This window comes from Melopsittacus undulatus, chromosome 4, assembly GCF_012275295.1.
Source record: "Melopsittacus undulatus isolate bMelUnd1 chromosome 4, bMelUnd1.mat.Z, whole genome shotgun sequence".
Taxonomy (NCBI): domain Eukaryota; kingdom Metazoa; phylum Chordata; class Aves; order Psittaciformes; family Psittaculidae; genus Melopsittacus; species Melopsittacus undulatus.
The window spans coordinates 104,498,084-104,516,910 of record NC_047530.1 but is presented as its reverse complement, the minus strand read 5'-3'; the positions used below and the strand labels follow the sequence as shown (position 1 = coordinate 104,516,910).

At 35.3% G+C, this 18,827-nt stretch overlaps 1 protein-coding gene across 1 annotated transcript in view; it reads right to left on the bottom strand.

Annotated features, from left to right (window-relative positions):
* Window positions 1–1,999: 1,999 nt before the first annotated feature.
* ATRNL1 (attractin like 1) overlaps window positions 2,000–18,827 on the bottom strand; it is a 498,994-nt gene continuing 482,166 nt past the window's right edge. The window contains exon 29 of the mRNA XM_005154514.3: window positions 2,000–5,818. Within this exon, the coding sequence (XP_005154571.2) occupies window positions 5,694–5,818 (125 nt within the window). The 3' untranslated portion in view covers window positions 2,000–5,693. The remainder of the gene's footprint in view (window positions 5,819–18,827) is intronic.

Genomic DNA, 18,827 nt, shown 5'->3' with positions numbered 1-18,827 from the left:
TTAGGACTATTAAATAAATTGATATTAAATAACTTAATAACTAAATTATACCTAGCACTCATACAGTGACTGTTATTTTTAGATCAGTAAAGAGCTCTGAGTACTCTCTAAACATTAATTAATTAATCTTCCACATTCCCATGTCATGAGTAAAGTTAATTTTTATCATTCCTAAGTATTTAGGAAACTCAAGGCAGAAAAATGATTTGCCATTTTCCAACCAACTATTTAGAAGCAGAACGTAATGCAGAATTACCTGCATTAATACATTTAGAAACATTTTCATACCTAACCATTTTTGCTCTTTGTGCTTTGGGAAGGGGGAAAGAGGAGACTTGCAGTAATATTGACAGACTTCATATTTGAGAGAAAGCTTTAGAACACAGATAATTTGGGTAGAATTCTATCATAAAAACATCCATATTGGTTATCCTAAGCATTACATTCCCAAAACTATGTTTTTTCTCAAGCATATTTTATAATTGAATTTTCATTAAAAGACCTGTAGGACTTCACATTAAAAAAATATTTGTCCTTGACAACTAAAAATCATGTCATAACATTGACTTTTGATAAATACTGACCTGGAAAGGAACATCATAAAGACTCAGACCAATCATTAGAATGAGATGTTTAAGAGAACATCTAGGTCCTGGAACAGTATTTTAAGAGCTCCATATTATTCTTTTTCTTGTTTCTTGTATAATAAGAGGTCTTTTAGAAAAAAAGCATTGCTAAAATTGGTAAAGAACATAGCTAAGCATTGTTTTGATGATACCACAGAAAGGTAAACATTTAATGCTAAATTAGTAACAATAATCCCCAAATTCAATTTCATATTCTTTATATATTATTAACTTTGGTTCCAGCATGTAAAAACTCTTACAGGAAAATATATTAAAAAATAAAGGACATAAAAGAATGAAGACACTTACCTCCCTTTATGCATTCAGTCTTGAATATGCTGAAAATACTGATACCTAATTGGTAACAATTGATAACATTTCATTAAGTCTTCCAAACCGCCTTATACATCCTCACTCAAAAGAATAAATACACTTAAAGTTTTATTTCTGTAGAAATGATCATCAGTACACACAAAAATAATCATTGCTTCAGTTAAAGTCTTCATACTATTTAATATAACATGTGAGAATTTGTAAGAAAACCAAGAAAAATTTCTTATTTAGGTCAGCTGTGAAACCAAGTACATAATCCCATATATATATACTATATATATACACATATATATATCCTTCTTCTATATTTTAAGCAGGTTGTTTGATTCATGTTTTTTTTCTCTTTGTTCATCATTCCTACCCTCGTTTTCTATTTTTTTTTAAAGGAAGCTTTTATTACATCAAGAGATGCAAAGAGATGTTTTTTTACCAAAATATGACTGAGTTTGTACTTACATGAGCAAGGAAGTATCAATGAAGGGAAGCATGGGGCAATAATGATCCCCTTTCAGCCTCACAGTAAATTTCAGAAGGTCACTAGAACTTCAACTACATAGACAAGATGATTTTTTACATCAGAAATACCTGTAGCCATATAAATGGCCACATGTGACTGTAGATGCTGTCATACAGAAATATAAGCATTCATACTTAAAGTGAAATAGCATTAAATAAGGAAAAGCTGAAACAGCATATGGCCCTGAACTATACAAACCCAGATTCTGCAGGGCCTGCTTTTGCCAGCTTTGTACTTCTTCCCTAGCATTTAACAAGCAGCACAGCTGAAGACAATATGGGAAGTTCTGGCCACCTGTAGACAACAGTAGTTCTGCCATTGTTTGCTATAAGCACCTAGGTATTCCTGCTTTATTCTGGAGATGATCTGAAATAAGTATCAGTAAACTACGGCTATTCAGGTAATGCTGCACCTTAGACACTGAAACAACTGAAACAACTGAGTTAATGTATTTAATTTTCCCCAGTAATGACAAGCATTGTGGACAGGATAATTCTGCTTAAAAAAGGAGAGGGATTTTTAATTACCTTTAACAGAGACTTTTCCTTTATTGTCAAGAAACCTTTCAGATGCTTTTTAAAAAACTGGTAATGAAATTAGATACATAATGATTTTATAAATTAGATGAATATATGAACATTATTGTGCATAAAGACTGATCATCTGTTAAAGCCATCCCAAACTATAATTCATATCATCAGGATTCCAGCTCTCTACATTAGATTATTTAGAAATTATTGCTCCTGATTGTACACATAATGAATTCCAAATCCCAATCTGGATTTGTCCAAATGTTTTTGATACAGGAAGATAAGAGGGGACTCTAACGATAAAGAGAGCAGTCAGCTATGCACATTTTAAAATCAGGAGAATCTGAATCTTCCTAATTAATGGTATCTCCATGCCTTTGCATAGGTAGAATTTGGTCTTTCTCTTTTCAGTGGCAACATTTTTCACTGCATTTGATAGGAATGTGATGAATGGAAGCAAGTATTCTAAAGTGTTATTTATATGTGTACAAATTTGATTTAAGTTTCAGGAATTTAATAAAAATACATGGTGCAGGGAAAAACTGCACATGTATAATGAACCCCATGCTACCCCGGACAGTCTATCTCATATTTTGAACAGTAATTCATAGCTGCTGAATTTCCTTTAGCAGGATCCATGGACTGATGGGGTGGAGGTGGAATCCTGACAATCAGAACTTCACTGAGGCTTACTTTCCAGAACAGCGCTTAGTTGTTTAATTTTCATCCAACATAGATCACACTAGGGATAAAACAGGCTATTTCAACAAGCCATTCAACATTTTTCAACTCTAAGAAGAGTTCAAAGTTAAATTGAAGAACAGGGTTTTATAAAAAAAAAAAGGCTTTTTTCATGAAGCAGTTGACATTGCAGTTGATAAAACATCTCATCTGTTGTAAAGTGGTCATCATTAACAAGTTTTCACTTGCCAACAACTAACAAAATACAGTTATCAGAGATATTATGCTGTTTTTATTCCTTTTGAATAGAAAGCTGTAACAGTTATTCTGAAGCCTTGGTTTGAGATGTGCTGGAAAGCTTCTGGTATTTCACTGTGGCCATTATGTAAGTATTTTTGGGGTTTATTTTATTTTATTATTATATGACTTTACTAATTTGCATGCAATCAGGGACACAGGGAGAATAAAGGTACTTTAGAAAAAGAAACATTCTCAGAGTGAACGAAAATGCTGAATGAACCCATGACAAGCATGTTCTTTCTTTACAATAAAGTAACGTTTTTAACTGTTAACACAATAAAATGGCTGATAGCTGTTTGCCCATCTTCAGTGTTGCAATAAAATATTTTAATCCCTTTAAAATTCACACCTGATTTTCAAGTATTTGTCAAACTCTGGCTGAAATACAGAGGAATGTAATCCTTTATGAGTGTGTATAGTCAAATGTGTTCTACAAGACTACATGGTCTTTCTGTGTTTGGGGTTTCCAGTACATTCACAAAACACGCACTGTATATTTCTTATGTGAAATGTTTAGGTTGAGGATAATACAGAGTTTGGAATATATTCCAGACAAGTGGTTCTTTCCTTTTCATTAGTGTATGCATCATATAAACCAATTCCATTGATTTATATTCATTTGAACAGACCAACTTTAAAACTGACGGAAAGTGTTGTTTTCAAAAGACCATTTTTTCACTATGCTAAGTAGCACTGATTGAAAGGTCCCAACAGAAGCTTTAAAGGGAATTTTTAAGTTTTAAAGTATAAGAGACTGAGCCTGGAAAAGGCAAAATAGTCACAAGATTGTGATGGCATTATTTTAGAATAATAATCTTATTTTAAGATATGAAAATACTGAAACAATCATGCCAGCATAAGAAATAATTATACCATAATTCAGAAGTGCATAATTTATCAAAACAATAGAGCAGTCATGGTTAGATGCAACATAATACTCCTGTATAAGATATAAATACATACTGTACAATCGTTCCTTTTTATAATTATTTTTACATTTAGTCCTCATCCAAATTAAGCTGAGTACTTCTATGTATGAATGGCGTTACGAAATTAACACAACTCACAAAAGGTCTTTATTACCGCTACTGCACCACCATGGCATGCAAGTAATTATGTAGTCAACTATAAACAGTAAAATGTCATCATCTTCCTGAAATAAAAAGAACATGAAAAATACAGATATAGTAGTAAACATCAATTATCTTTTTATATCTTTCATATTTACCAAAAGTCTATCATTACATGAGGCATTTATACCTCCGTACCCACTCTCCTGTACTAGTATGGTGGCAAATTTGGAGTTGAGAAACTAGACTTTCAACAAGCTTGTACAAAACTACTAGTTTCATATGACACTGCTGTTACCATGTAATGCGTAAATGAAAATATGGACACATCTGCTACCTACCCCTTAGCATTCCCTTACTTCTTCGTATATTCATGAATTTTGAGTAACTAAAAGACTGAGGGGAATTAAAGCTGTTTGCTAGGTTACCTGTTGTGGTGACTGAACCCCAAAGATTAATGTCCTATACAAGGGAAACTCTTTCATCTGCTTTTTGCTGCTGAGTACTGACTATGTGAGGTTCCATACTGGATGCTGACTGTTGGAAGCAGCTTGGTTTTCTAAATATTTTTTTATTTAACTTTTATTATGCAGGATAATTCCTTAACTGGTGTGAAAGTGAGAATGAAATTCTGCAGCGGGGAGAAAAGGAGTACCCTTACTTTACTATAAAAACAAGTGTCAAAGTGCTAACAGGGATTAATTTCTTCTGCTTGGAGGTCAGGGCAATATATAGAAACTAGTGAATTTTTGTCTTGAAATGGTAGCAAGTAGAATAAAAGCAAGTTAACCTCTCATTAGATTTGCAATCTTGGAGACTTCTTTGGAAAACAAAACAAACTTTATTGCAGAAAAATCTTTTCCATGCTGAATTAATTTTGCTAATCAGTTAACTGGCATGGAGGACCCACATGTGCTCTTTGTAAAACAGATCATTCAGAATAGACTGTTAGGTACATGAAATCCCACCTATCACTCTACTGAAGCCCAGATTATGTTTCTGAGGCTTTTGCAAGGTAAAGAAAAATAATCATGAAATGCTCAAATCAAGTTTTTATTATGGAATTAACTTTCAAATATCACATGTGGTATTCTTGGCTTATACCTATGCTAAATTCAAAAGCTGCCAACCTATTTCAGGCAATAATAAAAGAACATCTAAATCCAAATGATCCTCTTTAGTTCCTGCTTGCTGGAAAGAAATCTTAATGCTGATTACAAGGAAAGAAGTGTACAATTCTCATTGTTACATTAGCTATACAAAAAAAGTCCTATAGTTCCCAGAATTTGTTTTGGTTTTTCAATTATACAATTTCCTTCTACATTACAAAACAATGTACAGTTTTCTTAGTTCTGTTCAAGATTATTTCCCTGCTCTGATATGTTTAGGATAAGAATTCAAGGTATTTTATATCATACTTTGTTGATCCACACTTTTAATAAAGCTCATCAAATATACCTACCGTAAGTTTGTTCTGCTTTGGGGTATAGCAGGCTATGTGACTATAGCAGAGCACAGTACCTCATGTGGTTCATTCATAGATATGCCTCCATAAAAACTGAGGCTGTAGTATAGCTTTCAATGGAAGCCATTTAAAAAGAAACATTACAGAATATACAAGTGTAGTTTTTGAATTTCAGACACAAGTTCCTTGACGTGTTGAAAGATGATGTTTTCGATTTCTGACTCCTGAACTCTTATCTTTACAGTCCGCAGGCTTCTGTTGTGAAATGTCTATCAGTGCACTTGCGATCGCAAGACCTGTAAGATAAATAAAGAAAACCAATATTTAATGCCCAGCTTTTCTGAGAAGAGTTCCGCAGCAGTGTCATGGTTCCTTTCATGCCAAATATTGTGTACTTTGAAGTTAGAGAACAAGTTTCTAAAATGCTACCTGGTAACAGTGGAGAAACAGGGGAAGACAAAAAGAAGTGAACTTAAGACACTATACTGGAAATCAGGAGAACTGAGTTTGGTTTAAGTCTCATTGATTTGTTGTGTGATCTTAGCATCACCTCTATCACCATGTTCTTGGTTATGTGACCAGCAGCAGCTCTCTGACATGGATTTTCTCTTATTAAATGTTTGTGCATTGCCTTTAGAAATGGTTGAAACTGTAAAACTGAACATAAAAGAGAAATGGAGATCACAGTTAAGACAAAATTGTATCCTTGTATATTTCCTTTTGCAATGCATGTGCCTCCCTAATTTGGGAATAATCAGAGGTTTGTACTTACCATGAAACAAAGATATGAAAATATTTGTCCAGAATGCATTTGGATTTGTAAACAGACAGTGAACAATTATGGTGTTGACATCAAGAAATTATAAATGTTGTTAACTCAGCAAAACTCTTCTTTTTGAGATTCTGTTGAAGTTGTTGATATTTCAGGACCTTTTATAATCTTAACAGGGTATTACAGAGGGCTTAGGAAATTAGTGGTTTAAGAATTTACTCTTCGATTTTCTTGTTACTGAATATTTGCTAGAAATTACTGACTTCTGCTGAAATGCTGTGATTGACAACACACTTAATACACGGTAGATCTGAATTTCTAAATTCACACAGGTAGTATCACAATAAAATGGATTAGGAGTACTCGCATCATTCATATTTTCTACTGCACCATGGCCGCAATAAAAACTATGACACTTATGACTGAAAAATCACATCTATATAATCCTGTAATATAGGTAAAGATGGTGCTGGTTCTCTGTTTTGTCCCATATGTCTCAGTCTCTAACCAGAACCAGTACAAAAGGAAACATTTGAAAATACTTTCCACCATGATGAATAGGGAATCTCTATTTTATACCCCAGGCTAATATCAAACTCAGTTTATCTATTACAGAAGCTCATATTGCAATGGTTTTCATGCATTCCCTCATTATAACACTTCTCTACTAAGAAACGCTGCAAAGAATATTTTTCATTTAGAAGAGTTCCTACAGGGTTCTGAGTGTATGATATACTGTCAGATTCGGTTCATGTTTCCAGTATCCTGACAAAAATCTATGCTATTACACACCATAACACTACCCTTCTTACTTCATGAAAATGTTACAAGAAGTAATTAATGCGATGCAGCTTTTTGAAAAGCCACGGCAGCATACCGTAAAATGCTAAGTACAATTATCATTGCTACATTGCAGGATATGTAAGAGCCAAGATTAATTAAGTCATTCTTCTCACATACACATATATTTCCTGCCATAAGCTAGTGATGCCTTAAATTGGACTTTGAGAAATTGAACTTGTGAAATCTTTGATGCACCTTTAAAGTATCAGCAGTAACTGGTATTAGAAAATTCAGGGATAAAAGCTAAATAACATTTTGATGGTTACTTACACGTGATACTGTCTTTAACAGCTAGGCTTAGGGAGTGGGCTAAATGGAATTAATGTTATTAGGGAAACAGATTTTCTATTTTTTATGAGATATTTAATATATACTTTGATGTATGATGCTAACCTCATTTCACGTAACAATTAACAAAAAGAAGAAAGATTTCCTTCAAATCTAATGCTGCATACTGGGATATACTGGCATACTCTTGGAATTCCACTAAAATTAGGTCACTATAAAAGATCATTTTTCAAAATGTCACACGAATCTTCTGATGAAATTCATTTATTATATTCTCTATGCCAAGCATAGTTCCTTGTTATCAAAGCAATACAATTAACCAGGGGAACAATTCATTATTTCAGACTGGCAGTCTAAAGGAATTTCATTTACCAAGTCAAGCTGATGCACAGACACTGCAAGCAAGCAGAATTTACATCAAAATACAACAGAAGATTTGATAAAATGCTGTGGCTAAAGTATTCATTATAAAAGACCCAAAACATTCCCTTTATTTTACAGGTTTTATATATAAACAACAAATATGAATACATTTATAAGCTGGAACTATAAATTGTGTAGTGCTCTGTATCTGTTACCTCAGTTCATAAATTACTGCATTTAACTGCCTTCCCCAGATTCTGCCATTTAAATATCCCATCTACCATCCAAACCGGTATTTTCCAAGCCAGTATATGGTCTCTGATTTGCTTCTGAATCTTGTGTAAAAGTGGCAGAAAGGAGCAGTGCAATCAGTAAGCATCCACATGGAGAATCAATGAGTCACCCCTAATAGACTAATTTCTGGAATTCAAGCCTAGTTGCAGGAATTTGGCCTATTTTTAAGTTTAGTTTGTTTTTCTACTGAATGTTATAGAAATAACCTGGCCTAGTTCTATGCAGCTAAAACAACCTCTAGCTTGTTTAAGGATATGTATGAGAAGATCATTAAGAAGTGAGCCCAGTCAAAAACGTATGTGGAAAGTATATATTTGTGGAAGATAATTGCATCACAATGAGAAAAAATACCAGAGAAAGCAATATGAACTTGGTTATCTTTAGAACTATTGTCTTTCCTAATGGAAGTTAAATGGGAATAGTTTATTCTCAGGAAGTAAGTGTCTAATCATAAAATTACTGGTGTGTGAATTTTTTGTCCTTTTTTTTCCTTTTTTTACAATGATGCAAAACAATTAATAAGGAGAGGAATAAAATACAGCACATCAAACGAGATTGCCTTGAAAAGCGCATTCCCAATTTATATACAAACAGCACTTTAATTCTCCATTCAAACAAAAGCATCTGAAAAGTCATTCATTTTGAGATGCTCTCCTCCCCAGTCTCTGTAAAAACAGTCAGCACTATATATTTTAATTTTGCAGCAAAACAGCTTCATTAGGCGTGAAAGGTTTAATTGCAGGTTTAAGTGCAGTTCGGGAACAGTGCACGGGTCTGTAGTGAATAGCACAGTCTGCTACAAGAAGGCTGAGTGCTATAAAACTGTTTGCCCTGCTGAAATGTTTTACTACCTCATTTTACTAACTGTCTTCTTTTACTGCTTGTATTGTAGTTCTTCTAAACCTTTAATAGCTAGAGTTTTATTTCACTGTAATCAGATTTAAATGGAAATACCCATGCTGGGATGTTTAAACATTTTTTCTCTGATTGTATACAACTACATTGAACTGATGTAAGGCTACACTATCTCTCAGAGTAGGAAAAAAACTTACATTGAAAAAGTTAGTCTTACATGCTGGCATGCATATTTAAAACCTTTTTTCCCTCCTCTATTGTTCATTTTAATGAGAAATGCATTGAGTTCTTACTATCGCCTTTGTTAAAAGCAAAGAAACAAAGAATGACCTCAGATTCATGTTAGGCGGGTACCTGGAATTGTTTTATTTTCTCAGTTTAAATTTGTATTATTCACAGATAACATTTGATAGATATCTTCATTTGATTAAATTCCACGTTTTCATTGTTATGCAGAATCAGAACATTAAGAAAGCTGGAGACAATAAAATAACTACAACTCAGGTGGATCAATTAGATTTGTCTGACATTTTAACCAAAATTATAGACATTGCTTAAGGTGACCTTAAGCAATGAAAATAAAATGACAGCTGCCATGCCAAGAGGCTTAAACAGAAAAGACTGGGTAAATACTATGCTATTATAGTAACAGCTTCACCCTTCAGCACCCAGCAGTCTTTGTGTTACTTCCATTTGTGGATTCTTTAAAGATGTGTTACTGTACATGCTCACCTAGTAATGGACAAAGTCCTTTTATCATAAAGGGTCTGTTATTTGAAGTTGTTCTCTTGCAGAAGATGCAATGACCATGAAGATCTGCACAAGTGGATCTAAAGCAGTTTGAAGACATACAAAGCAATGAGAACTACAGACGCCAGTGCCTCATGAAGTTGACCACAGCACACACCAAAGGCAGTGAAGACAATTTCATGCCCATCAATAAAACTGCCAGTTATTACACAGGAAATTTTAATGAGTTCTGTCATTTATCATTATTTCAAGTCTATAAAGAATTGTTTTGCAAATACCAAATGCATATTACTTGCATATAAATGACATTTATATACAAACCCACCTTGTTAACAATTGCAGTTTTGTATTATCTATTTCTTAATTTGACGAAGCAGATTACATTCACCATAACCTCTATGGATGCATACCAGGACTGCATACACTTACTCTTCATAGACAATATATATATCAGCTATAGCATCTACAATGGTGCAGGAACATAACTTTCAAGATGGTTGTTAACAGGAAGGTATTGATGAGATATTGTGCTAGGAATATTACTATTCAGTTTAGTTGTTTGGTAAAATTTTCAAGAGTCTTGATCCACAAAACCTTCTCCTATCCATGTACAAACCTGATACCCAAGTGCCTACTTTCCAGGAGAAAAGTTAAGAATCATCTGAAGTTCAAGACTGTACATGACTAGAGGAACCACTTCATCTCTCAACAGAGCTGAGTTCATTTCAAAGTCAGAAAATAGCAAATCCTTCACGCATGTCTGAGGGTCCTGATCTGGCAGGTGTGCCTAGACAATATCCAGAGATCACAGACTGCCACAGAGAAAACCCATCATAAGGAACTGCTAAGAATAAGCATTTTCATAACTTGTTATATTTAATGCTTTTTTATTTCAATTAGATTTTTTTTTTATTAAAGGACACGGATGACAGCACCTCTAAAGCACAAATTCTTTTTATGGGCTTCTCTTCCTGTTTGGTGCATGAATGTGTTTTAAGTGAACACCACTCTTGCTAGGCAAAAGATATATTAAATAAGCTAAACTAACTAGGAAATTACTTTGGGCAAGTAACCCCATCATTTTTCTCGGTGTTAATTTTTGCTAGATGGGAAGACAGCCAAGAGTCCAGGAGGCATGTTTTCCTTTTCTTACGCATATAACTTAATTAAATAAGTAAATACGAGACAGAGCTTAAACCATAACAATAATAAACTAATGATAGTGTGGAATTAAATACCCACACACTAGTGGAGAGGAGATGTCATGCTCCTTTGTATTATATCCTTGGTATTTAGTAATAACAGCCATCTACAAGGGGCTAAGAAACTCTTACTTTCCAGAATAGACTTATAAATTACTTGCTGTTAGTTTGTGGGAAATGCAGACTATACAATAAAGGATCTTTTATGAAATGTTCAGCCTTTTCCAATTTTTCTCATTTTGAAAAGGACATGGCCCCACATATCTGTGTGAAAGACTTGTGTTTAAGGGGCTGGTAGTGATTTTTTTTTTTGTATATGGTCAGGCAATTTCTCCTCTTTCAGTATGAGACATCTGTAGTTTAGTCTGTAATCTGGCTCTGTACAACATCTGGTGCCTTTAAACTATCCAGCCTGCCAGTGGCTAGGAGTTAGCCTGAGCTGTTTGGTCTCCCTGGCTATGGACAGGCAAGGATCTCAGGCAAGGGCTTTTGTTTCCCAGTGCAGGTGTTTTGGAGAGGCTGTGGCAAAAGAATTCAGCGAAACTATGCTGAATGATGGAAGACTATGCTGAAGACTTCGCTGGCGGTGAGGAAGCAAAGGAATGACAGTCAAAGAATCTTTGGGCAAGAGCAGAGGGACATCAAGCACAAACTCAAGCGAAAGCGGTGGAATCAAACCAATATGAGGAAATGGAAAAAGTTGTGGGAATGAAAAATAAACTACATAAAAGTGATCTGTAACCTAACCTGTTGGTGAAAGTAACCCAAATCCAAGTGTATGGAATACAGACTTCCATTAAGGTCAAATACATGCTTTCTCCACAAATAAAGGAAGAAATTGAACAACAAATATCTCCTAAGATCTCTGACAGAAGTTGCTTTGAAAAAAATCTTTAAATTTGAAGAGTAAAGCACACCTTAAGCTATGATGGTTAAATAACGTTACTAGGTTTATTATCTGTTTCTTGGACGCTGTTCCTTGGGGCTCCCTGGTAAAGCTTGTCACGGATTTATCCAGTGATATTAAGAATATGACTTACTTCAAAGACTAAAAAAATCCCAAAATAATAAAAAAAGGAACCGTAGTTGACTTCTGAGTCTGAAGATAAAACTTCCTTCTCAAAACCTCTTACGGACTTGCTTTAGATATTACAATAAGCTTGGGAAATGGTTACAGACTAGTTCAGTAATAGCTCCTAAGGCTGCAATGCTTATCAGCACTAGATTTCAATTAATAAAACAGGCATCACATTTAGTTGGGAATATACTCTTACAGAACAGCAGAGCTAACAGAATTGATATTCATCCTTAGATATTTTTATCTAAGAAATTTTACCATAGCAGTAGTTACATACAACTGATCTAATGATAGATCATTATTTTATTCCATTATTGTAAATTTTGGACCTTGAACCATAACTGGTACTTACAGAAAACTGAGAATGCCCCTAACTGTTCCATTATCTTGCTCAACATGTCTTACTTTGTACAAAATGATGGCAGATTTTTGTGTGCAATTTTGCATTTCTAGGATACCTAACATTTTCAGAAAGCCATCAATCAAGTACATGAATGACAAATCACCTGCTATTCTCAAAATGTTTATTTTAAGGTACTAGCAAAACAAGAGTTTTGTTTTTTTTTAACTGATGGCCATCAAAAACACCTAAAAAGAAATACTATGAAACTACTGAGCACTGGCACAGATTGCCCAGAGAGGCATGGAGTCTCATCCTTGAAGATATTCAAAAGCCACCTCCAGCCAGTCTTGTCCAACTGGTGTCTAAGTGGCTCTGCTTGACCGGAGGGTTGGACCAGATGACCTCCAGAGGTCCCTGCCCATTTCAACCACTTTGATTCTGTGAATAATCTTAGAAGTATGTACTGACTTCACACAGATTAATTCGTGATGCTCTCCCACTGCATATTGCACATCATGTGCTAAAATGCAAGTAATTACACCATGGTTTCCATAATGGACAGTAATATTTGAAACCATTTGGATTACATTTTTAGTTTGATTACTTCTCCTTCCCATTGATTCATTTATCCATATGTTATGAAAACCATCTCTATTCTTGTGATGTTGTGCAGCCGTTTAATTTGTTTTCAAGAAAATCACTATAAACTAATTTGCTGCTCTGCAAGAATTTGGTGAGATGCATTAATCATGCCAGAATCTAATTTGGTCTTGTAAACCTATTTCTGTAGAAAAGAGAAAAATCTACTTGGAGTACTGAAGAAGTGCTATTTTCACTTACTTTTAGCAATACCTGGTTTGATACAAACAAAACTTTAATTGGTTTTGTTTATAAGTCAGTATCACAGCTGTGACCCAGTTGGAGTTAGTTTATGAACCTCTCTACAGTAATTAGACACATTTGGATTGCAAAAAGCCTCCTCCAGACAGGTTACTCGTAAGTGTATTTTGCTCTTTGTCTCTATCTTCAGCAATGCCCTTTTATTGGGATCATGCACGCCAGTCAGAGAAAGATGAAGATATGAAAACTGTGAAAAACATTCTTAAAGCATTTTACTCAAATCTATTCATGCTGTTGGGACTCTATCCACTGTGATGAAAGCTAAAGCCTTACTAAACACCGTGAGTAGGAAGAGCACCTATGAGAGAGATTTATCATTTGTTATAAACAGAGTGTGATTTGACCCTCCATTAATACAGGGCTGAACTATCATTTCATGTATTAAGCAATCAGGATATCTGCATGTGTTTGTGCATAGATGTGCATGAGTATATGGAAAACAAGGAAAAGGTCTGAACACAACTGAGGCATCAGGACAGTCAGAAAGGAGAAAAGACAGAGGTATTCACTGGGGTTTGCTTCCCTCCAGAGGGGCCTTACTTGCAGGGGATGATTTGAAACAGGTTTTCTTTACCTCTGTAGAGCAAATGCGGGGTTAATCACCTCACCAGGTTAAATTAGTTTTTTGTGAATACCTCCCTAGTATTCCACCTGGGTGATAATGTATACTGTCAGATTTGAAGCTTTACTACTCTCCTCTTCAAGACAAAACACATCACCTTAAATACAATAGATTTAAGGACCTCAGAGAGGCCAATTCTGCCCCCATGGAGATAAAATAACACTACTTACATTATCATTTACTGTTAAGGAAGAAGATTAGAGCAATAATCCTCAAAAAATGCTGTTTCTCACTCTTGCACCATTATTTTGCAGGTGCTAAGCTTTTTTCTTCCACTGTCAAAATCTTATTTAAACCAGAAAGTGATGAATATGTTCATACAAACAAATGTTTATAATTCACCAGAAATTCAATAGGATTACAGCTTAATCAGAACTAGGCATGATATCTGCAGTGCTTTCCCATAATCCATTCTCACTTACAAGGTCGATGAAGTACTGGACTTGTTTTCCATTTCCAACATACTGCTGCAATATATCATCGCTCTAACTACTGTTTGGCTTGTAATTTGGTTCTGGCCAAATAACAATGCCAGTTTTTCAGTATTCTACTGATTTCCACAATTAGACATTCAGTACATCCCCAGTTACACAGCCAGCAGTCACCCTGACAAAACAAACGATCTTGGGAGTGTAACACAGAAGTCAACAGGACAGAAACGTGCTCAGAATTTTGAACCGTATTTTGAAATATTGCTAAAGTGACGACTTCATGGTCCTCAGGATCTCAAATACATGGGTATTTGTAGTTTCAGTACCTATTAATACCTGAGAATAAGAAGAAAAAGGACACAAATGCTCTGCTGTCAGTATCAGGGTGGCTCCATTAGCAAAGCTAGCATCAGCTTATACAGAATATTGATTTTTATTAATTCTAACATAAAAGTTTGGTAAAAGGCTGAAAAGCTCAAGCCATAAATACATTTAAAACCCCCCAAAGATTTATACAAATGACCCTACCAGAATCCTATTCAGCACGGAAAGAGTATAATTTCGATCCAGTATATATAGGCAAGCTATACAGCTACCCATTTATTCTTTCCTGAATCATCTATATGTCACTGAAGCATTATATTATGACTTTAACAGCAAAGCGACACACTTAGACCTGGTTAGTGTCAAAATATATGGAAATAGGGATCCATTTTAAACACTGCATGTTCATAACTGAGTACATACACATGGTCCTGAACAGCCAATATTGATAAATATCAGTAAATTTATAATAACAGAGCACCATTTCTGTTCCTGTGACATATGCAGGTAGAGCAAATGCCTGTAAGTGTGAGATAGTAATACTATGACTGCATAGCACTGGAAATGTATTATATGCTCTAGGCATGTTTCCTAGTTTGGAGAGGAAAAACTAGAAAACTGCCAGAGGATAGTAAACAGCTTGTTACCTAGCTCTGTGTGTACTCACAATCCAACAAGTAGCTTTCAATTGTCTCATTTATTAATCCAAATTAAAAAAACTAAAAGTATCATTCTGGTACAAAAAAATTACCAAGCTATAACTATTGCCATTTAAATGTTCCTCTAGATGCCCATTTGCATCTAGAGGATGTAACTGGGAAAACATGAGAGACCGTCCCGACACACCAAATTCAGGTTCAGTGTATTTCCTTTAGAAACAACATCCCACAAGAGATACAGGAGCTGTGAAATATTCCTCTCTTGGGATCAGATTTTCATGTAAATCTCAGCCTAATGGGTACACAAACTTTTTATGCGGTGAAGAATGGGACTAATGCTATTAAATGGATGTGAAAATCAAAAGTAGAAACCAAGTGAAAGATGAAGTCCAGAAGTTCTGATAAAGTCCTTTTCCCAGCAATGTCAGTCCTAGAAGATGCACCCAGTGAAAGTAAACTTTCAGATGCTGAAGAGTTACTACAGAAGCCCTTCCTCATCTCGAGTCATGGCATTAAGAAATGACAGAAATGAAACCAGGAGAAGATGTGCAAGAGATACATGCTGCGTGGAGTTTTTCCAACGTCAGAATGATTCTTCGAGATAACAGGCAAAATTAAGAGCAACTCTGTGCCCTGTTCTTCACGAAGCTTTCATTACAAACTGACATGCTGTATACAGCGCCATCCTGGCTTTGTATTTCCAGGATGTGCTTAGAAGCTGGTTTTCATTTACGTATTTTCAAAAAGCTTTTACTGTGTGATGGAGAAATAAACCTTTAGCAGGACATTAGAATTCCCTCACTGCAATTCTGCTAAATCTCCCATCTGTTTTCTAAAAGCAGAAATTATGTTGAGTCTTCTATTTTCTGTTTAACTGCTGACCTTTTTCCCCTCTATTTTTTTCCCATATGCTTTTTTGATCACATGTGAAAAAGCTTCAGTTCTCATCATTTCCTGATTTTCTATATTTCAATTATATTTTAATGGCTATACATGGAATGATGATGATATAAGACTGTGTTATGAATGAAACCTGTTTTGTACTATCCCAGCTTCTGAGAACTGCTACAATTTGAGTTGCTTTCTTCCTTAGCCTCTGAAGTGCCTTCTGTAATATAATAAACCCTGAATCTGCTTTTTCCTTTGCAATGCAATCCAGCATTCTGTTTCCTATAATGCTTGCTACATTATGATTTGCAACTATAAATAATTATCGTAAGTTACAAAGATAAAATATAAAATTTTAAAGCAATACCATTAGACATCATACAATTGAGACTCTAGAGCAGCCATAAACAAATATTGATATTCATAAAGAATAGAAAAGAAGATGATAATGAAAAGCATGGTTCCTGCTTAGGAATAGTTCATCAAAAACATCCTGCAAGCTTGGGTGCAAAGAATGAAATAGTGGGTAATCAGTGGCAAACTAATTTGCACTTTATTTCTTGTTTCTAACAGATGGGAGGTGGGTTCAAACCACATTTTCTGGCCTCTGTCTTAAAAGGTGAGGGGAAAAAACCCAACCCAGACAGAGCTGTGAGAATGGGATTTGGACAATATGTGAGGTTCAGAAATGGAAGATATTATCTGCCAACAGGAGAAGCATCAGAGACAAGAGGGACTTCACTAAACCTCCGTAAGGCCTGTGTCCATATATGTGATGTTGTGAGTTGACTTTTATTTGTTCTATCTTGTTTGGGCAAGCATTCAATATAACACTGGAATATACAGGATTCCTAGCTTTTTCTACACTGTTCTTCATTGCTTTCCTTCCAAACAGCCATTTTCCATTCTTATTTTTGCTTCTTCATGTTCTATTGAGCTTAAGACACCACACTATTAAGCTGCCTTTACACAGTAATTATCTTTCTCTATGTGGACTTCCAATAATCAGGAATTCTCTTTGTGGATCTGATGTTAGTTACTAAGTCTACTCTAATTCCCTTCCACATTCTTTAATCTCATTGGGACTGTACTAGTGTGAAGAGGTGCTGGCATGGCAGGCTTTAAAAGCTGCATACATCTTAATAAGCAGTTACATTATTTGTCCTTCTGACTTCTCATTGTAGTGGGCAATTCTTTTCCAAGAAAAATACATACATCCACCATTTACAATGAGAGATAAAAATAACTGGTCACATTTGAACTATGATCTAATTATTTCTTTCAGAGCTATGAGGTAGATGGTGAATAATCTGAATACAGCCAGCCTTATTTCATTATTTGAGTCCCACATGTGCTTTAAGAACAATATTTACATTCAGGATTTTAAAAGCCATGTGCTAACTAGTGCACATTTTTTTATGCAACTTTTCATCTTTGATGTGTTTAACTGTACTTTCATTGCTCATGCTGCAAAAGGGATGGAAATGTGTTTTTACCCACTGGGATGGCCTCAAGGATCCTTTGTATCCTCAAGGATACAGCTATCCTTTGTGCCAGTGTGAAGCTTTGTGTCCCTGAAGCTGTCCACAGAGACTGAGACAGTATGCTTAAAGTACTCTCCACATCCACTGAGATGGATTTCAAGGGGAAGGAAGTGGGGCCAGGAGGAACAACCAACCTTGAGGGGAAGGTACATCATTGCTGTGCTCTGCTGAAGCTACATACGCTCAGTGACTGGGTGCTTCATCTGGGATGAAGTCATGATGCAGTCTTTACATTTCCCTCTGGTTTCCTACTCTTTGTCTTTCTATTTACCCAGGTCAAATCAAACCTATGGCCATGAAATGTGCCTCTTCTGGTCCATATAAGCAATTGTATTAGGCCCAGAAAATGATAAAATCTTTAGTGAAACAAATGCTTAACCATATATGAGCCTGTAAAGAGACCTAAAGCTTGGTAGGAGAAACCCTGGCACCCAAAATTGAAGGCCTGACATAAACAAGTTGAAGTTTTACACTCCTCCCCCCCCCCCCCCCCCCAAAAAAAAATAGCTCTTTCAAGTCATATGTTAGAGCTTTCATTTACAAAATCAGTGTGTAATAACCTTTCCACAGTGGTTTAAATGTGAAATCAAGGGATGTGTCCAAGGAGGAAAAATGGCGTTAAATTACTGACTAATGCATGCTAATATATTGATTAGCTAGTTTGCCTAGGTTTAGTGCAATTACTATGTTTTCTAATGCCATCATCCAGTGAGAGATGGTTTGGTATCACACCGAAGCCAGGACAGCTCTTAAAACATAATATGCTTAACATTTTGTATTCCCCACTGAAAATAATGTAAGACTATTTGGAATACTGAGATTATTTGCAAAAGACAACTACTTTTGGTGAAACATTTTGAAATCAAGATGTGCTCAGAGTTACTGAAAGATTACAAATGCTATGCAAATAACCAGAACAGATTGCTGTTGGCTAGTTGGATGAGGATGGAGCTACAGGAATCTCACCTGGGATGGCTATTGTGCTGTGCATAAATTTCACAGGTGTTGATGCCTCACAGCATCTTCTCAAAAGGAAATAGCAAAGAAAGTATCTAGAGGATAGTGCTGTCCCCTCCATAGATCTGTCTGACGAAAGGGTTGTCCTTTTATCCTCCTTTCAGGGAAAAAAGTAACAGACCTAAAACACGA